Source organism: Pezoporus occidentalis, unplaced genomic scaffold, assembly GCF_034315485.1.
Source record: "Pezoporus occidentalis ecotype Australia unplaced genomic scaffold, CSIRO_AGI_Poc_V1 ctg268, whole genome shotgun sequence".
NCBI lineage: Eukaryota > Metazoa > Chordata > Aves > Psittaciformes > Psittacidae > Pezoporus > Pezoporus occidentalis.
Window position 1 is genome coordinate 436,451 of NW_026914589.1, and position 16,487 is coordinate 452,937.

At 40.8% G+C, this 16,487-nt stretch overlaps 1 protein-coding gene across 30 annotated transcripts in view; it reads left to right on the plus strand.

The window, feature by feature from the left end:
* SORBS1 (sorbin and SH3 domain containing 1) overlaps positions 1 to 16,487 on the plus strand; it is a 78,649-nt gene that overhangs the window by 38,414 nt on the left and 23,748 nt on the right. For 16 of the 30 annotated variants that reach the window (XM_062624466.1, XM_062624468.1, XM_062624469.1 and 13 more), the window contains 9 exons: positions 1,914 to 1,961; positions 2,074 to 2,203; positions 3,678 to 3,792; positions 6,319 to 6,402; positions 9,503 to 9,517; positions 10,048 to 10,113; positions 10,675 to 10,776; positions 12,091 to 12,140; positions 15,113 to 15,279. In XM_062624466.1, coding sequence (XP_062480450.1) covers positions 1,914 to 1,961; positions 2,074 to 2,203; positions 3,678 to 3,792; positions 6,319 to 6,402; positions 9,503 to 9,517; positions 10,048 to 10,113; positions 10,675 to 10,776; positions 12,091 to 12,140; positions 15,113 to 15,279 — 777 coding nt within the window. The remainder of the gene's footprint in view (positions 1 to 1,913; positions 1,962 to 2,073; positions 2,204 to 3,677; positions 3,793 to 6,318; positions 6,403 to 9,502; positions 9,518 to 10,047; positions 10,114 to 10,674; positions 10,777 to 12,090; positions 12,141 to 15,112; positions 15,280 to 16,487) is intronic. The other 14 variants (XM_062624473.1, XM_062624475.1, XM_062624487.1 and 11 more) reach the window with 2 other exon arrangements.

Genomic DNA, 16,487 nt, shown 5'->3' on the forward strand with positions numbered 1-16,487 from the left:
GATATTTGAATACTAGCAACTGGAAAATAGCACTTACATGAAGTGAATTTTTCATTGTGTGATTTTCCTGTCTGAATTATGACCTATAATGAATATTGATATTTCTCTTCAAGTAAATCAGTATTTTCATTGATCACCAGCACTAAAAAGGGCTAAGATGTGTGAATGGCTGTGAAGATAGTTTGAGACATTGGTTCATCTGTATTTGCAGTTACAAGAGTTTTGTGATTTACCAAGTAGTTTACTGATTGAATAAACACAACTTTTATAAAGGAATACCAGTGAATTTTGTGAACAATTCCATGTAACAACATCAAATAAATATTTGTTTCCTTTCTTAGGCTTAAAATGTTGTAATTGGCCTGAAAATTGATCTTCAGTTTTTTTTTAACCTAAAGGTTATGATAAGCACACTAGAGTCAGTAACCATCTGTTTGGAACTTAAACGTCATTCATTCACCAAAAGAGGAGCTAAAAGTTAAGACTTGTTTGAGCCTTCCTGAAAGGCTTGATTAAGGCTGGAGTGCAATTTCAGGTCAGCTTTGTTAGCTAGATTGTTTTTTCCAGCAGATGAGAGTGGCTGCAGCAGCTGATTGAGGTCCTCCTTGAGAGAAAATCTATCTAGAAACTGTTTCAGTCTGTTGATCAGCATCACTAAATTCACAGAAGTTTTTTAGTATGTTCTTTTCTTATTTAGCTTATTCTGGCTTCATCTATTTTGTTTCTCTTTCACTTTGGTGGTTTCTTCACAAAAGCATTGGTAATACTTTTGTTCACAGTTCTTGCAGTCATTGTATTGTAGTTTCCTGCATTTGCCTTGGCAGTCCTGTAGATGTCTCATGTACACATCCCTGCAAGTTTGAACCCTCCTCAACATGGAAAGGTGATCGGCCTGTGGCTCCAGTTTCTAGGTCTGATCCCAACTTCCCCTGCTACTACCTCCAGTTCTTTGAGGATTCATTCTAAAGCCTGTTGAAGATGGTGGAAAGATACTGCTAGGTTTTTGATCGAGTCAAAGTCTCTCTGTCCGTCACCTATAGAGCGAGGGGTGGTAATGCTGCCATCCTCCCACCTTCTTTTTGGGCCTGTCTGCCTTGTGCACTACAGTACCATGTTACCTTTGAAGAAGGCAGTTTGTGGCTCCATGGCCCAAGGTGACACTGTGTCCTGGGAGTGACATTGCTGTGTTGATACAGCGTAATACTTTCACTGTCAAAGAGAGAAGATTGTTCAGCTTGGTTTCCAGACTGCACCACTGTTACACTGATGTCATTGCTAGCTCTTTTAGAGCTGCTTGAAATCTCTATTGTATACTATAGACATGTCTTTCCTATTTAAAAAGTTCTCCAGAACAAGGATAGTCTGTTGGTGCAAGTATACATGTGTGTCTCATGCCAGGAATATTATCTGTGCTTAAAAAATAATCTGAGTCAGAGAACAGACTTCAACTTGGTGTATAAGTTAATACAGCGAAAATGTCACAGTCATTATCATATGTGATTGGGAGCAGGATTTCTCAGTTCTTTACTATGTCCAGCACATAATGAATTACTTTTGGCATATATTACAGCTTTTAGATACCCTATTTACCTTTCAGCTTTTGATAAAGTGGATCTAATAACCCTTGCTGAAGGGTTTTGTGAGAAAAAGTGGTTGTTTTCTGAAGTGCTTTGAGAGCCTGAAAGAAAGGTATTAGTGTAAGTAATAATTCATACTTATGAATAATCTAGGAATTACATTTAAATGCAAATTAAATCTCATTGGGATTTTCTTTTTTAGGATCCTTTCCCTGTGGTAAGTATTGGGCTTATCACACAAATTATTACCATTGTTTTAGTAGAAGAAATGAGAAGGGTCTCTGTTGCTTCTCTGGGGCTTTTTCAGCTCACTTGCAAAATGCTTGTGTCTTTCAGATGAAGATTCTGATTCATACTCTCCTCGTTATTCCTATTCTGAGGACAGTAAGTACTTCTCATTTCTTGTGTAACCTGTCATATAGAAAGTGCATGTAAACCATGTATTTATTTGGCTCTTACCCGGTTCCCCAATGCTTGTATATTTGTCATCCTACAGGCAGAACCCAGCTTGCAGTTCCCCGCTCCAAGAGTGAGATGGACAATATTGATTCAGAGAAGGTTGTTAAGAGGTCTGCCACTTTGCCCCTGCCAAACCGTACTTCATCATTGAAATCAAGCCCAGAAAGGTGACTTGAACGTCAGTAGTGAAAGAATCTCTGAGAGCTGTGAATGGGAAGGGACCAAAGGTGGAAGCTTTAGGTCCACAACTCTGTTTAAACTTCTTTTCAGGAAGTGGAGATGTAGTTTTGTCTCAGGCTCTTCTACTAGCTAGCAGTGAACTCCATCATTGTCACATCCCAATTCTCCATTTTGTATGTCCTGTTTTTTACCGGGCATCCTACAGTTTGTTGCATAGCTTCCCGCCTGGGTGAGGAGTGCTTCCCTGGGTGTTGGGCTGATACAGTGCCTACCACAGAGGCACAGTGGAACCTCAGTGTGACACTGTAAAGGCAACTCAGAATACAAGCAAGTAGCAGTAATTGTGGAGAAGTAAAACTTGGATTTATGTTGAGCCTTGGTAAAAGTTTTGTTACATTTTCAATTTCTGAGGAGTCCCACTCATATGAACTTTATTAGAAGTAGGTTCTTGGTAGTGGTGTCATTTCTGATGTTTCTTTTCTGTCTTCTGATCTTTTTTCCCTCACCAAATTCCACACGTTCTTAATGTTTTTCACTTTAAGAAAATTGCTGCCTAAAATGAGCAATGCTGTAATTTGAGATTGCTAATTCAGAGAACATCTCAAGCCACTGGATCAGGAGGCAGTGTCTGTTGATAAAACATGTCTTCCTTATGCAGGAATTGAAGGCATACTGCTTTGGCCCTCTGAGAAAACTCTTTCAAGTGAAAAGATTGCAATAATTAGTGCTTCCTATTATCTTATATTCATTTATTCCTTCTTTATCCTTCCTTATATTCCCTATTCCTATTATTCCTTTCTATATTCCTTTTCAGAGGAGCTGAACATTGTAGGATATGGACCCTGAACACCTTGTGACTACTGTTGTCTGAACTGTGCTAGTGTAGACACTGCACAAAATTATAGTGGTTTGGATAGTCAATAGACTGTTCTGAGTCATCTTTAGATATACTAGTCTGAGATGATTTGTTCATATCTCTAGAAAAGACTCCCTTGTGGACCCCAGTGTGGCCCCTAATAGTAGTACTCAGGTAATCAGTGATGTGGCTAAAATGAAGAAGTTTAGCAAAAAAGATTTAGTTTGAGTTCTGCTAAGTTTGGACATGTTCATATTTGTGAGCTTAGTTGAAGCCCATCACTAAGCTAACTCTAATGAGGAAAGATATGGAAGCCTGGAAGTTTATTGAAAGTACTTGCAAAAAAAAACCTTCTGCTCCAGTGGTTTCAGCAGTTGAGCTGTACAAAAGTGCTATAGATAAAAAAATAACACACCTGGAGCCCTGTCTGAACTATTCCTTTTGCAGCAGGCTTCTTTCCTAGATGAAAACAAGTACTCTGTTTAACAGAGTAACAGTAAAGTACTCTGTTTAACAGATTAACAGGGAAAGGCGCCTGTCAAAAAGAAGTGCTTATCTCCACGGAAGCCACAGTGTTTTGAGTTAGCTGATCTTTCTTTCCTCAGGACTGACTGGGAGCCTCCAGACAAGAAGGTGGACACCAGAAAATACCGTGCAGAGCCCAGGAGCATTTATGACTATCAGCCAGGAAAGTCTTCAGTTCTGAACAATGAAAAGATGGTAATATTTCTTTTATACTATGTTGTGCCTTTATCCCGTGATTGTAAAATACTCAAGTGCTTGTCCAGTTCCATTTAGGTAGGATTCCTTATGCTTACATTGCAATGCTCATGATATATTTACTGTATATTTTGTTTAATAACTGGTTTTTGTTTTTAATAACTTCCTAACATTTTTGTTCTCTTTAAAGCAAGATCCAGGGGGATTGAGAGACTTCTTTCCTTTTCAACATGTTTTGTTTTCTGTGTTAAGTATGGATCACTAACCCTAGTTTTTAATCCATGTTTGACACTATGACCTCTTCAGCAGCTGTTTTGCCAGCTGTGCTTTTTCTATTGCACAGTGTTAGTTGGTGCGGGAGGGTTGAATGCATTAGGCAACAAAGCAGGCTGGTTCAGTTTCTGTGTTCCTCTGAGGCTTTAAATACCTAACACCTAATGTTTACAGTGCCCGTAATGTACCTCAGGGGATGCCTCTGAGGTGCATTAGGGCATGGCCATCTCCCTAGGGCTGCTTTTTTCCTCAGCTGGATTTCACTACTTCTGTGACAGAGGTGGCAAAACTTAATGTGAGCTGGTTCTCCAGCTATGCCAGTGTGTAACCTGAAGTACAAAGTGAGGTTTTACCAGTTCCAGTTTGAATCAGTAAGAGCTGCCATGAATTGTGACAGCTAGGGGTCATAACAAGAGTCTCATTCTGCAGACTTGGCTGAGAACACTTGGCAAGGGGCAGGGCAGAGAGCAGAGAGGTGGTGCTAACCTCCTAAGCCAGTCCTGCATAAATCACCACAGCTCACTCATGGTGTCCTCCAATGGTATAAGTGTGTAAGTGCTAGAAACAGTACAGGAAGATATAATTGTTCTATATAGGTGTAATTTGAAGGACCATCATCAGCATAATTGAGAAAAATTGTACAAAGCTCATCAAAGACAAGAAGAATGTGTTACTTCCAATGTTATTTTTTGAGCTTTAATTTCAAGCTATTGATCACAGAAGAAAGGAGGTCCTGAAGAAATGGCTTCATGGTCTCTATCAGTCTCATTAAATAAAACACTAATATAGTGATTAGCAACTAGATCTTTCAAGGAGGTTGCAGGAGATTTGTGGTATCACAAATCGCATCCATGTGCAATCACACCCATGACTATCAGAATTTCAATCCAAAACCGCTTCAGAGCAATGAAGAGCCTCCTGTTGATGACAGTGGGCTTTTTTTCCACATGAAGGCAGTTATATAACAAGATGAGTACTTCTCATTGGAGTGCAGTAAAGAAGAAAATGGAGGCATCGCTTTTATTGTGCCTTTAAGAAATAGTCAAATATTCCTCAGACCACTGGAAATCAAACAAGATATAATGATTTATCTTTCATATTGAAGCATTGCTTCTCCTTCAGATCACTCATGAGCTCTTGTCCTAGGGCGTTTGTTGTGATGTCTAATGGCTGTGTCAGAGTCTGGGACACCTTGCAAAGCCCAGCAATGTTGGGAGCTCCCTGCTGTCTAAGTAACCTCATCACAGGATGATTTGCATCAAGACACTTTGTGTTGGCTCTCTGTGCATGTGTGTGGCTCATCGCTTGTCGTGATAGAGCACTTGGAATTGCACTGGCATATCGGACATAATGTATTTATATTTTTAATGCACAGAGATCCATTATGTCTAACACTAGGTACACTGAAATACAAGAGTTTGCTAGATGTCTTTATGAGGGTGGCACCTCATAACCCTCAGCAATGGACTTTATTCTCTTATCTCACCAGTAATGTTTTTAAACAGCTACAACTATTTCAACTTTTTTTGTTTCATTAAAACAGATTGTATGAACAAAAGGGAACTTACTTTTTAACTGTACTGTTTTCTGTCCTGTCTGATTTTTCCTTCTTTGTAGTTTTGTCTGATTCTCTAACATTTATTTGTGAAGAAACAAGTAATATTGTCGCTCTATCCATCCCTTCAGAGATCTTTCAAGGGTGCGCTCTCTCTGACTTGTCTCCTTTGGTTCAGAAAACCACCATTCACTCTGCAGTGTATAGAACAGGGTTTCTCACATACTCATGTGCTGTTAAAGATGCAGTATTTGATTCAGGTCTCACTGAACCTCTATTTTTAACCAAATGAAGATCAAAATAAAATTTCTAAGTACATGCAGCTTTGGACTCAATGGAGTGTCTGACAGTAGGACTGAGGGACTAGTTGACTCCCAGCTCTTCCATTGAGTCTCCCTGTGACTCTGGCCAAGCAACATTATCTCTCTCTCTCTGTGGGTCTCCTGATCTGTAAAATGCAATTCATTCGTATTCGTGTTGCTCACTCACAATGATGCCGTTAGGCTTAACTGATGTTTGCAAAGCAGTTCATGGCCTTTGTGAGAGAGGTGCTACAGAAATTCCAAATTATAAGGTGAAATATCTACATTTTAGAATGGGAACCATGGAATCTGCATCTCTAACAGTCCCTTTCCGTGTATTCTTTGCATAATGTTATCCTTCTCTTTCTTCCATTCCCCTATCACCAACTCCTTTAGACTCGGGATATAAGCCCAGAAGAGATAGATTTAAAGAATGAGCCTTGGTATAAATTCTTTTCGGAATTGGAGTTTGGGAAACCGGTAAGTTTGATAGTTGCGATGACCAATGAAGTCAACCTGCCTTTTTTTTTTTTCTTTTTGCCCCCTCTCCTTCCCTCCTTTTTTTAATGATTGTCACATTCTTTTGATAGGCCTTAAACCTGGAACAGTTGCCTCACTTATTTAAAAATGTGATTGTTCATAACATCACTCCTGTACTGATGCAAAGCAGGTGTTCTGTGACCACTTTAAGTATTTTTGTCATTTACAGACATTCCCCACCTTCCAGCCATATGCATCAATAAGACAATATTTTTTCACACACCATAGTTCAAACTGCATTTTTGTTGTTAATGTGTAGAAGTAATGCCTTGTTCTCATTACTGAAAGGCCTAATTCAAAGCCCTTATTCTCCCTCTGCCTAACAAGATCTTGGATGGCTGATAGGTGGCTTTAAGTCAAGGCAAATCGCTCATTCATACCTGGCCTTGGCTTATAAACTGTAGGTCAGTAATTTTCAGCTATCCATAAACAGATCATGACCCTGTTTCCTGCTCATTTTCTTACGCATGTAGCTGCCTGTTCCCTAAATGGGGTGCATCAGTCTGTGTTCAATAGCCCTTGCTATTCCCTGAAAGCAAAAGAGGCTGAGAACAGTGTGCTTTCTTTACAAATGTGTTGCTATGTGTGGGGAAAGGAAGAAAAAAAAAAAAGAAAAAAAGAGAAAAAAGCCTAGATTTCCCACTCTGGAAAAGATGAAGTAAAGCTTAATTATTCAATAGGACAAAGGACATTTTGATGGAGAGAACACAGCAGTGGTCATTGCTACTGGAAAAAATGTGACTTCAAAGCATTTTATGGCCTGGTTCTTACTGGTTAAACACTGTTAACTTCATTATTAAATACTATTTAATAAGCTACTCTTACTGCACCAGAGGGTCAGTATCAACCTCTTGCATCTACTCAAGTGTAGTGGTTGTTTCTCCCTTCTCCTGGAGGTCAGTCATCACTTGCCCATGCACACCATTTTTTGAGTGCTATTGAGATTTCCCTGCATGTACAGCAAAACAGAATTACATTTTTAAATTCAGTGCTAGCAACTGCAACTGCACATGGACACCAGAGAACAGGTTTTCTTTAAATCTAGCCTTTGTTCTCATGGAAGTGACAAAATTCCTCTGCACAGAATGTAGCTGCCTGAGGCTGGGTGCCCGGTCTGATCACATCATAGAAATAGTGTCATTTTTGCTGAAAATCAAACATGCACAGGGGCTGTATGGTAGTCCATTTTGTCATAGCTACATATTTGTAGCTATGAATCTTCCGTCCTGAGTTAAAGAAGGAGCTTCAACAGTGTTTGAAATGAAAGCTGCTAACTTTTAGGCAGTAGAAGTCAGGTAAAACCTACCTCAGTGGGGCTTTGAAGTGATATCAGTGTAAGTATTTAACTCTTCAGAAGTTGTCACAGTTTAAGATTTCCATGAAGTGAGACAAAACCTGGTTTTCTTTGCTGCTGCATAATTAATCACTTTATGCTCTTGAAATTAATGAATGTTTGCATCTCCATGATCCTTTGAGTTAGTGTAAATTGATGGAAAACGTGTCAGAGAAAGGCGAATATTTATGCTCTTGGGCCTTTCTAGGAGTGAGGGTATATCTGTTCCTCTAGAAGTGCGTTTGTGCTTTTAGTCATGCAGACTTGGCCTTGATTCAGAAGAAAGCATGTCAGGCTACACCAACAATCCATCACATCAACTTGCCCTACCTCCAAAGCCATACAACCATGCGCCCTGATCACTATGAATGTAGTATTCTGTACTTTGGCATCAAGCGCTTAAATTGGGGGTGCCATCTCAGACTTGTATAGCTGGCAAAGCTCTCTCTGAGCTTCTTACCACAGCCAAAGGAGCATTCTTTTTGTAGTTCTGCTGACTCTGATCAGGAGAGGACAAGATTTTTGTGACCAGCTGGTGGCTAAGTCTCATGCCTAACCAGAGAGTTTAAACTGATGTTTGCTAGTGCCTGGGATTTTCAAAGATTCTATTTGTTCTAGCTTTTTTTCCCAGTGCTGGAGATAAGGTGTACTACAGGCATGCTTCCACAGGCGTGGTTTCCCCTGGCTTTCTGACTTTATTTGCAGCTATGTGACAGGGACAGGAAACACCCGCAGTGAAAGGATTCTCATAAGGATTCTCCTAAGTCTGTGGGTGTAGTTCTCCAAAGACACTGAATGGCCAGGACGGGGCTCTCCCCATTGTAGAAGGCATATGTGCTTCTTAGGGCAGCTGAAGCAACACTTCCCTGGACCAACATCCCAGATGCATTTCTGGGGAACTCCATGGACATGCATGTGCCCTGCAGACAGGTAGATCAGTCTCTGCAGTATGAATGTTTTTTCACTGTGCTGCTGGGACCAAATTCCCACGCACTTCTTCCTCCTGACCCATGGCTGTGCAGCTCCATGGAGCCCATCTGTGAAATTTGACATTCAGTCAGTCTAGAGCTCTATTGTCATCTGCTGTGATTGTGGGATCACACGCACAGGGACTTTCTCCCAGCCCTTCCTGAGATAGCACTGAGTAAACTCTTTGCTGGAGAAGCAGGAGGCTGGAAAAAGGGGTGTGTATCCTGTCTTCTCACCTCCTTCCCTTCAGTTTCTTGCTCCAAACCTTAGACCTAAATCTTTACAACACCATTTACACTCCTGCAGTTGCTGATTTGATGGATAAGAAATAGGTATTTAGTATTTGCATCCACAGTGGCTGTCCAAATGCCAGCCAACAGGTTATTTTTGTTTGGAAACAGCAGATGTATTCTGATTTCGCGAAGCAAGTCTTTTTGAGCGTATTACTGAGAGGTGCATATCTGGTGAAACAAAGGTATTAGCATGGCATTTGGATAGGAGTGTCAGGACAAAGGTCTTTCACTTTGAATATGTACACATATGCATCCAAACAGGAAAATCCTATTTGGAAATTGATGCCTTCACCTACAGGATTAATTTTAAATAACTAGTTCCAAAACTTCAACATGTCCCACTCTTTCCACCAAAATCCTCCACAAGCAAACCCTCAAATGAGTGAAATAAAGAATAACAACTCTGCATTCTCATTACCCCACAATGCCACCACTGGAAATTCAGCCATTTGTTCACCTGGTATGTATTCATAGTCTGGTGTGAGGGGGGGAAAGATCCTCTGTTGTTTTGGTTTTTTTTTTATCAAAGGCCCTTGTTTTACCCTTTCATTTTGAAAAGAAGAATGAGCAAAACAAATGCTTTTTAGGACTGTGTGTTTCCCCCATTCCCCCCCCCCCCCCCCCCCTTTTGTTTTTTTGTGCTAAGAATGCTTTAACCACCAGCTGTGGGCTCCCTCTAGAGAATCCAAAATCCCTTAGATCACCTTGCAAAAACAAGAATTTCCTCAAACACTACTGTAAACAGCCCATCCCAGACTGCATGTATGCTCCCTTTTACCTCCCATGATCTCTTGATATTTGTGCTATAGAGGATTTATCTCTCCTTCTATCTCTCTTTCTCTGTTGTGTTTGGGGTTTTTTTTAACTTCTTTTCCGTGTTGATGCAAATCCCGTGTTGTATTCCCTCTCTGTTCTAATCCAGTTTCCATATTCTCTGTGATGTCTTTCCTTATCTTCATTTCCTCATTTCCTTCCTCTGCTTTTCATCAGCCTCCAAAAAAGATTTGGGATTATACTCCTGGAGATTGCTCTATCCTTACTAGAGAGGATAGAAAGGTAATTGTGTCTCATGTACATTGTGCTACAGCATCTAACGCGTATGTATGTGTGTATGTGGTTTTCCTTTTTAATTTTTTTTGTAGCATTGCTTGGGTTTTGTGTGCTTGTGAGTGATTTGTTTTAATTGGGCTTGAGCTCATTAGCCTAACAAGTAGCTAGTAAATTGATTTAATAAACAATTCTTAAAGCATAATCAGCCATAATTTCGAGTGGTGGTTTTGCTACCTTGCAATGATAATGATACTAACAGCATATTGCATATTGTTACAGTGTCTTTTTTTTTTTTTTTTACAGGTGGGTTTTATAACTTTATGGTTTGTAGAATTAGATTCTAGCAGGCCTGTGCATCTCTTAATTTTCAGTGTTAAATGCTTAAAACTATTTCTTCTGTAATGATTGAATCATGATTAATTACTGGTGAATTTCTTTGTATTGTCCAAACCATCTTTGTCTTTTTTTGATTAAAAGGCTTGCCTTTTTTTTTTTTAATTAACATTCCTTTGGTTTCCCCTAACCCTAAGCATTATTTTCCCATTCTTCTTCTCCTTCTTTAACCAGACTGATCTAGAAAAAGACCTCTACCTCTACCAGACTGAGTTAGAGGCAGATTTAGAAAAAATGGAGAAGCTTTATAAAGCGCCACATAAAAAGCCACAGAAGGTATTTCCTATTCTTTTCATGCTGCCAATCCCTGTTTCCAAATTCTCTGCTCTAATCTGTTCACTGCTGGATTATTATTAAATGAGGTTGGGATAAGTAATGGTTCTGACCGTTCTGACTGCATGGCTTGCTGTGTTGCTGTCAGAAATAATAGAACATGATGCTGATATCCGGCTTGAAATCCATACAGATATATCTGCAGTGATTTCCTCTATCCCCCATTCCCTTTCAGCTGCGCAACCCCTCCCTCCCCCTCACATCTCCCTTTAGGATTTGGAGTTCAGTGTCTGCAAAGAAAAACCTATTTTTCACATGAATAGGCAGCAGCAATCAGCTTAAAATTCTTGGTTGGCGTCACGTCATCATCTCGTGCCTTTCAAGCGTGTTGCCATCTACCCTCCCTTCATACAAGCCCTGCTCTCTCCTAGAAGCTCATGCCTATCCACGATTTGGATATTCCAAAGAGATTTTACAAGCTGCACCTTGCTAGGGCCTTCTAGGGCAGGTCAGCTGCTGCTGAGGCTTTGAGGTTCTGCAGGACCCGAACCATGAAGCAATAGATTAATTTGGTAACATGCCATTTTTTCTGGTTTATTCTGTTGTGATTGATTTCCCTTTTTTTTTTTTTTTTTGAAGCTGCAGCATTTCACCAGCACCTGAACAAAGCTGCTCTTTCTTTCTACATAGGAATTCTCAGATAGTTACCAAGATAGAGCATTTCTTCTAAAATTGCCTTCAATTTTTTAAATAATGTGCCTAGGAAGTGTTAGATGGATTTAAAGCAAGCGGATAAGAACTGGCTTTTGCAATTGAACCTGTGCAGCTGGCATTGCTTCTCTTAAGTAAGGAAATTGTACTGAAACATTGCTTTACTTGTTAGTGCTTTGGTATTATTTTTTGAATGCTGGGGAGTGTTTTGCTGCAGAAATGTAATATACCTTTAAAGCAAAGGCAGGCAGTGACTGGTTGGGGAAAAAGCTTGGGGAAATAATTATGAGCATGTGTCTCCTGGTCGTGGCCCAGCTGGTTATCTCTTCTTGCTTTTGGCTTTATTCGCAATGACTCATTTGCAGACAAAGAATAGACTCTGCAAAAAGACATCCGCTGTGCTAAAAACCTGTCACTGCCCTGAAGGAACTCAGGAAAATTGTCACTTTTCTGCAAAGACATTGACAGCTTAAGTTTCAGTTAGACTTAAACCTCAATGTCTTCTAAAGGTTAATATTCAAGCAGTAGATTGAAAATTACTTAGGCAAGCTTTCTCTTTCTCCCCATGTGTGTGTGTGCCAATGACTTTTGTTTGGACTTTTGCAGAATACAGCAGGTGTCACTCCTCTGGAAACTTCCACAGACCATTCTTCCTAGTAAGTTTTCCAATTGCTTTTTGATGTCTCTTTTACCATCTGAGGGCATGTAGAACATGGTTTTGGGTGTTGGAAATGGGTAGCTTTATTTTTTGATGATGGATATAGACAAATGTGTGCACCATGAGAATTGTACAGGTGCTTTAGATGAGTCCAGGTACAATATCTGCTCTTTGATCTTGAATGAATTTTGAAGTAATTACATGAGTAATTTTATTGTCTAGATAAGAATTGCTGTTTATGCTAGGCAATGACTTTAAGGTCTGTTTTTGTTGTTTGTTTGTTTTTTTTTAATCTCCATCATGATGTAGTTTGCGAATTGATTGTAACTTCATGCAAATAACTTCATTGTGTGGAATAAACAAAGTTTGTTTCTGATACACATGTATGATAGATTGTCTCCTGTTAGATATTCCCATTTACGTGCTCCAGATCAAAAGGATGCCGTTGATGGAAGGACGTAGTTTTCCAGCTTCCAGGAGGGGAACAATGGTAGTAGTAATGATACTTCTCTATAGAAAAAAAAATCTAAATTAGGTTTCTAAAGTTCTAATGTGGCTTTGCTTTTCTGAAGGAATACATAATAAACAGTATACTCTGTCTAAATTAGTTGCATATGGAGCTGGTTTGCTTTAAAAAAGGAATGCACACACACAAAACCAATCCAGATCAAGATGCTGAGTTGTACTGAGTTACTTAAGCTGTACTAAGGTACTTGAGCTGTGGAGCCAGCTCCTACTGGGAAGCTGCTACTCCTTGTAATTGGACAGAGCACTTAACATTGTCTGTAGGCACAGTGATCCCCTCTGCATGGATGGTTGTTAGGAAAGGCATGTTCTTTTCCAGACACTCATTAATTTCACGTGTTCGCCACCCCTCTGGGGCTGCCTTAGAGGTCTCTTGTACTTCTTTGAACTCTGTTGCCTTCTGTTTGTGCTCATTGTGCTGAGAAACTTGCACACTGCTGTATTTTGTTGTTTGCTCCTATGACTGTTAGTTTTGTTTTGGTAGGGAGAGGGCAATAAGATAAATGAAAATCTCAGAGATTAGTATAGAAAGTTTATATTTGCCAAAGGACTGCTAAGGTTTCCGCCCACAGCAGCACTGTCTGTCGCCTTTCTGACACCGCCAAAAGCACACAGGCGTGCTAGTGCCTGAGCCAGTGAAGGGATGGTCTAGGAATGGGACAAAACAGTGAGGCCTGGTGTGAGAGTTGCACATTCTTCACTGCCCCATCTTTAGAGAGCAGGGAGAAAAGATACCTGGAGTTTACTGGCTTTTTTTGCAGTGTTGCTCTTCCCTCTGTTTACCTGATTCTGATGTTGCAGCCTGCTTTGGCCCTAATAAGGGAGCAACTGGTAAAGAAGCTCTGCCAAAGGCCTCCTCTCTCTCCTCTAACTGTATTCTGAAAGGTGAATAGTTTTAACTCTTTGGTTTTTAACAACTAGACTAAAATGCTTTTACTTCCCAGGTGAGGAACTTCAGGGCAGTCATTATTCCCTGCAGCAACTGGCAAGGCTTTCCTGTCAGGGAACCTGACAAAGATAAACACTGGGATAACCTCCGCAAGACACAAATCCTCTGTAGCTGTTGATCTGTTTGAGCATTGCCTAGGTTGAAAAAGTGACAGTATTCCCTTTCCGTTTTGTGGTGCTTTTCGTGAGCTTTTACTCCAGAAAGTAATTTATGAGACTGCATATGACCTGGTTTTCCTTGTCCAGAAAGTAAAATCTTCTCTGTGATCCAGATGTTGTGTAATTCCACCTCTGTAGCCAGTCCTCTGATGTATTTGAAATCTTTCTCTTTCCCCATAAGTACAGCATGTATCCAAAATAAACAGATGCATGTACAAATCTGTCCGCAACAAGCAGGCATAACCACAGGCATTTCCACACTTAACATAAGTTTGAATCACTCCTGGACTTGACAATGTTCACCGGCTTTCAAAATGTTTCCATGAACTGGCAAATGCCATGCTTTTTTATTTTTTCAAGCTTTCCAGCAGTCATGCTTTGGCCCAAAAATAGCTTTCTGTGAAGCTGCATCTTATTCTGAAGAGCCCAGTTCAGCGCAGAAACTGGTATCAGATGAGTTTAGCTTTTAGAAAAACACTGCCTGATTGCTCAGTAAGTCTTTTGTACCTGGCAAGGCCATTTATACCACAGCATTGCAATTATTTATTTTTTTTAGAGAAAAATATAGAAATCAGATGTAGGGGCTAACTTGTACTCAGATTCCTGTCTGAGGAAAGGGATTTGTGATGAATGTTCAGTCTTTAAAAGACAAAGAAATTAAAATTGTACTCACTTTAGCAGCATTTTATTTATATATCTGCATGGTAGACCCAGAGTCCGGTGGTTTTCATTCCCTGTAGTGGAAGCCTGAGGAAAAGCTGAGCAGAACTCTGTACCTCTGGGAATTTCTTTGGTATTTAAAACGGTAGTGTCAGTAGCCTCATACTGTTTCTTCTCTGCATGGTCTCCCACCAGTGGAATTCAGAAATTGCTCTGGGAGTCATGAACTGTAGTGTAAATGCGAAGCTGAATTGGTTCGTATGAGCTCCTGAGCAGCTGTGCTTTGTAAGCAGGGTACAGGCATGGCTGGTGTTTTAAGGAGAGAGGGCCGGGAGCTGAAAGTTATTTGTTCTACTTCCAGCTAGCGAGTGAATTTGTGTCTGTAAAGAAATGGTGCATCTGCTCTGTGACTCTCTTGTCTAATCTGTGAAATAAAGGAGGAGTGGTTTTCTGCTACCTGTTTTCTGTGGGACTGAGCTGGGAGAGTTTCTGCAGGTGGAGAATGCTATGGTAGTGCCAAATCTAGAACACTATTGAAATGTCGTGTTCTTCATTCAGAGCCAATTCTTCATACTCAGTTTATTCTGTGTTCACAAGTGTGGTTTTCTCTTACTCTGCAGGAAGCTCTCACTAAACAGAAATGACTCACTGGTGTCCCTCCTCTTTTGTGTTTTCCAGCTCTGCATATTCACCCAACTACCAAGCAGTGAAGAGGGAATCGGAACCAGACCCTGCTGGCTTGGAGAATGAAAGGCAGATTTACAAGAGTGTGCTGGAAGGTGGAGATATCCCATTCCAGGGGCTGAGTGGCCTCAAGCGACCTTCTAGCTCTGTTTCCACAAAAGGTAGGTGGTCAGGGCACTAACCTCTTCATTCTGCACAGTGTCAAAAGACAGGTGATAATGGTGCGAACTGCTGCAAGGTTCATAGTCCTCAAGCAAGTTCAGGTTTCCTTGTCCTCCCTCTTTGCCATCCCCCGTTTTCCCTCCATTTTTGTCTTAGACCGCACTGGCCAATAATTTTTATGACCCCTTTATCTGATCCAGGTTCCTCTTTCCAGCAGGGACCAGCTCACTCCATCCAGCGCATCAACCACACCCCACACCCTCATGTTCTTCCTCAAGGCTGCTTAGGCTGGCCTTGTTATCCATCTGCACCCACTACCTTGCCATGCTAGAGCCCTTCCCTGCCCTTTCTACTCTTCCTGCTGTGGTATCTCAGCAGGCCACACCATGTCTGCTGGCCTGGCTACCTTGATGTAGCTGGAACTGTGTGCTCCACAGCCTCCTGCCTGCCAGGGGTGTGCGGAGAATGCATGGGACACTGTGAACCAGCAATGCCCGGCAGGCTCTGAGACAGGGAGGCAGCAGGGACCACTGCATCTCTTCCCCTTTCCTTCCTCCATCATGGACTCTCTAGAGTAAGACAAGGAAGAGCCTGACTCCCATAAGAGAGTTGTACTGGGGAATATATCCTGAGCCAACTTCAACCTAAAAATGGCTTCAGATGGGGAGAGGACTGAGGAAGGAATGCATTGGCTTTCTGAACTGCTCTCCCTAAAAATAGTACATCATACCAAAAAGGTCTCTCTCTGTCTCCATCTTTCAGCTGTTTTCAGCCTTATGTCAGGCTTGTAGGGCTGGGAGTCAAACTGGGTCTGAACGAAAAAATCTGTTCAAACACTTATTATTTCCCAAACTGAAATTGAACCTGAATGGTGATTTTGACATCCAAGTTTAAATTCAAATTGGAAACTGACCTAAAAACTGCAGTCTAAGCTGAAACCAAACTGGATCTGAATTTAAAAAAAAAAAAAAAAAGTAGTGTCCTGATCTGACTCCTTGATTTTTAAAGCAAATATGGCCAACCACAGTGTCTGAAGGACACTTGGCTTATTCCTAGTATGGGGACTCTTGAAGAAGGCTGTTCTTGAGCAACACCAGCTGCTGTGGCCTGGATGTGCTAGCAGTCAGCCACAAATTGTCATCTTCCTCTCAGAAATAAACTGTTTGGCAAGCAGTGTGGTGAGACCATAGTAGGTGTGATTACAAGC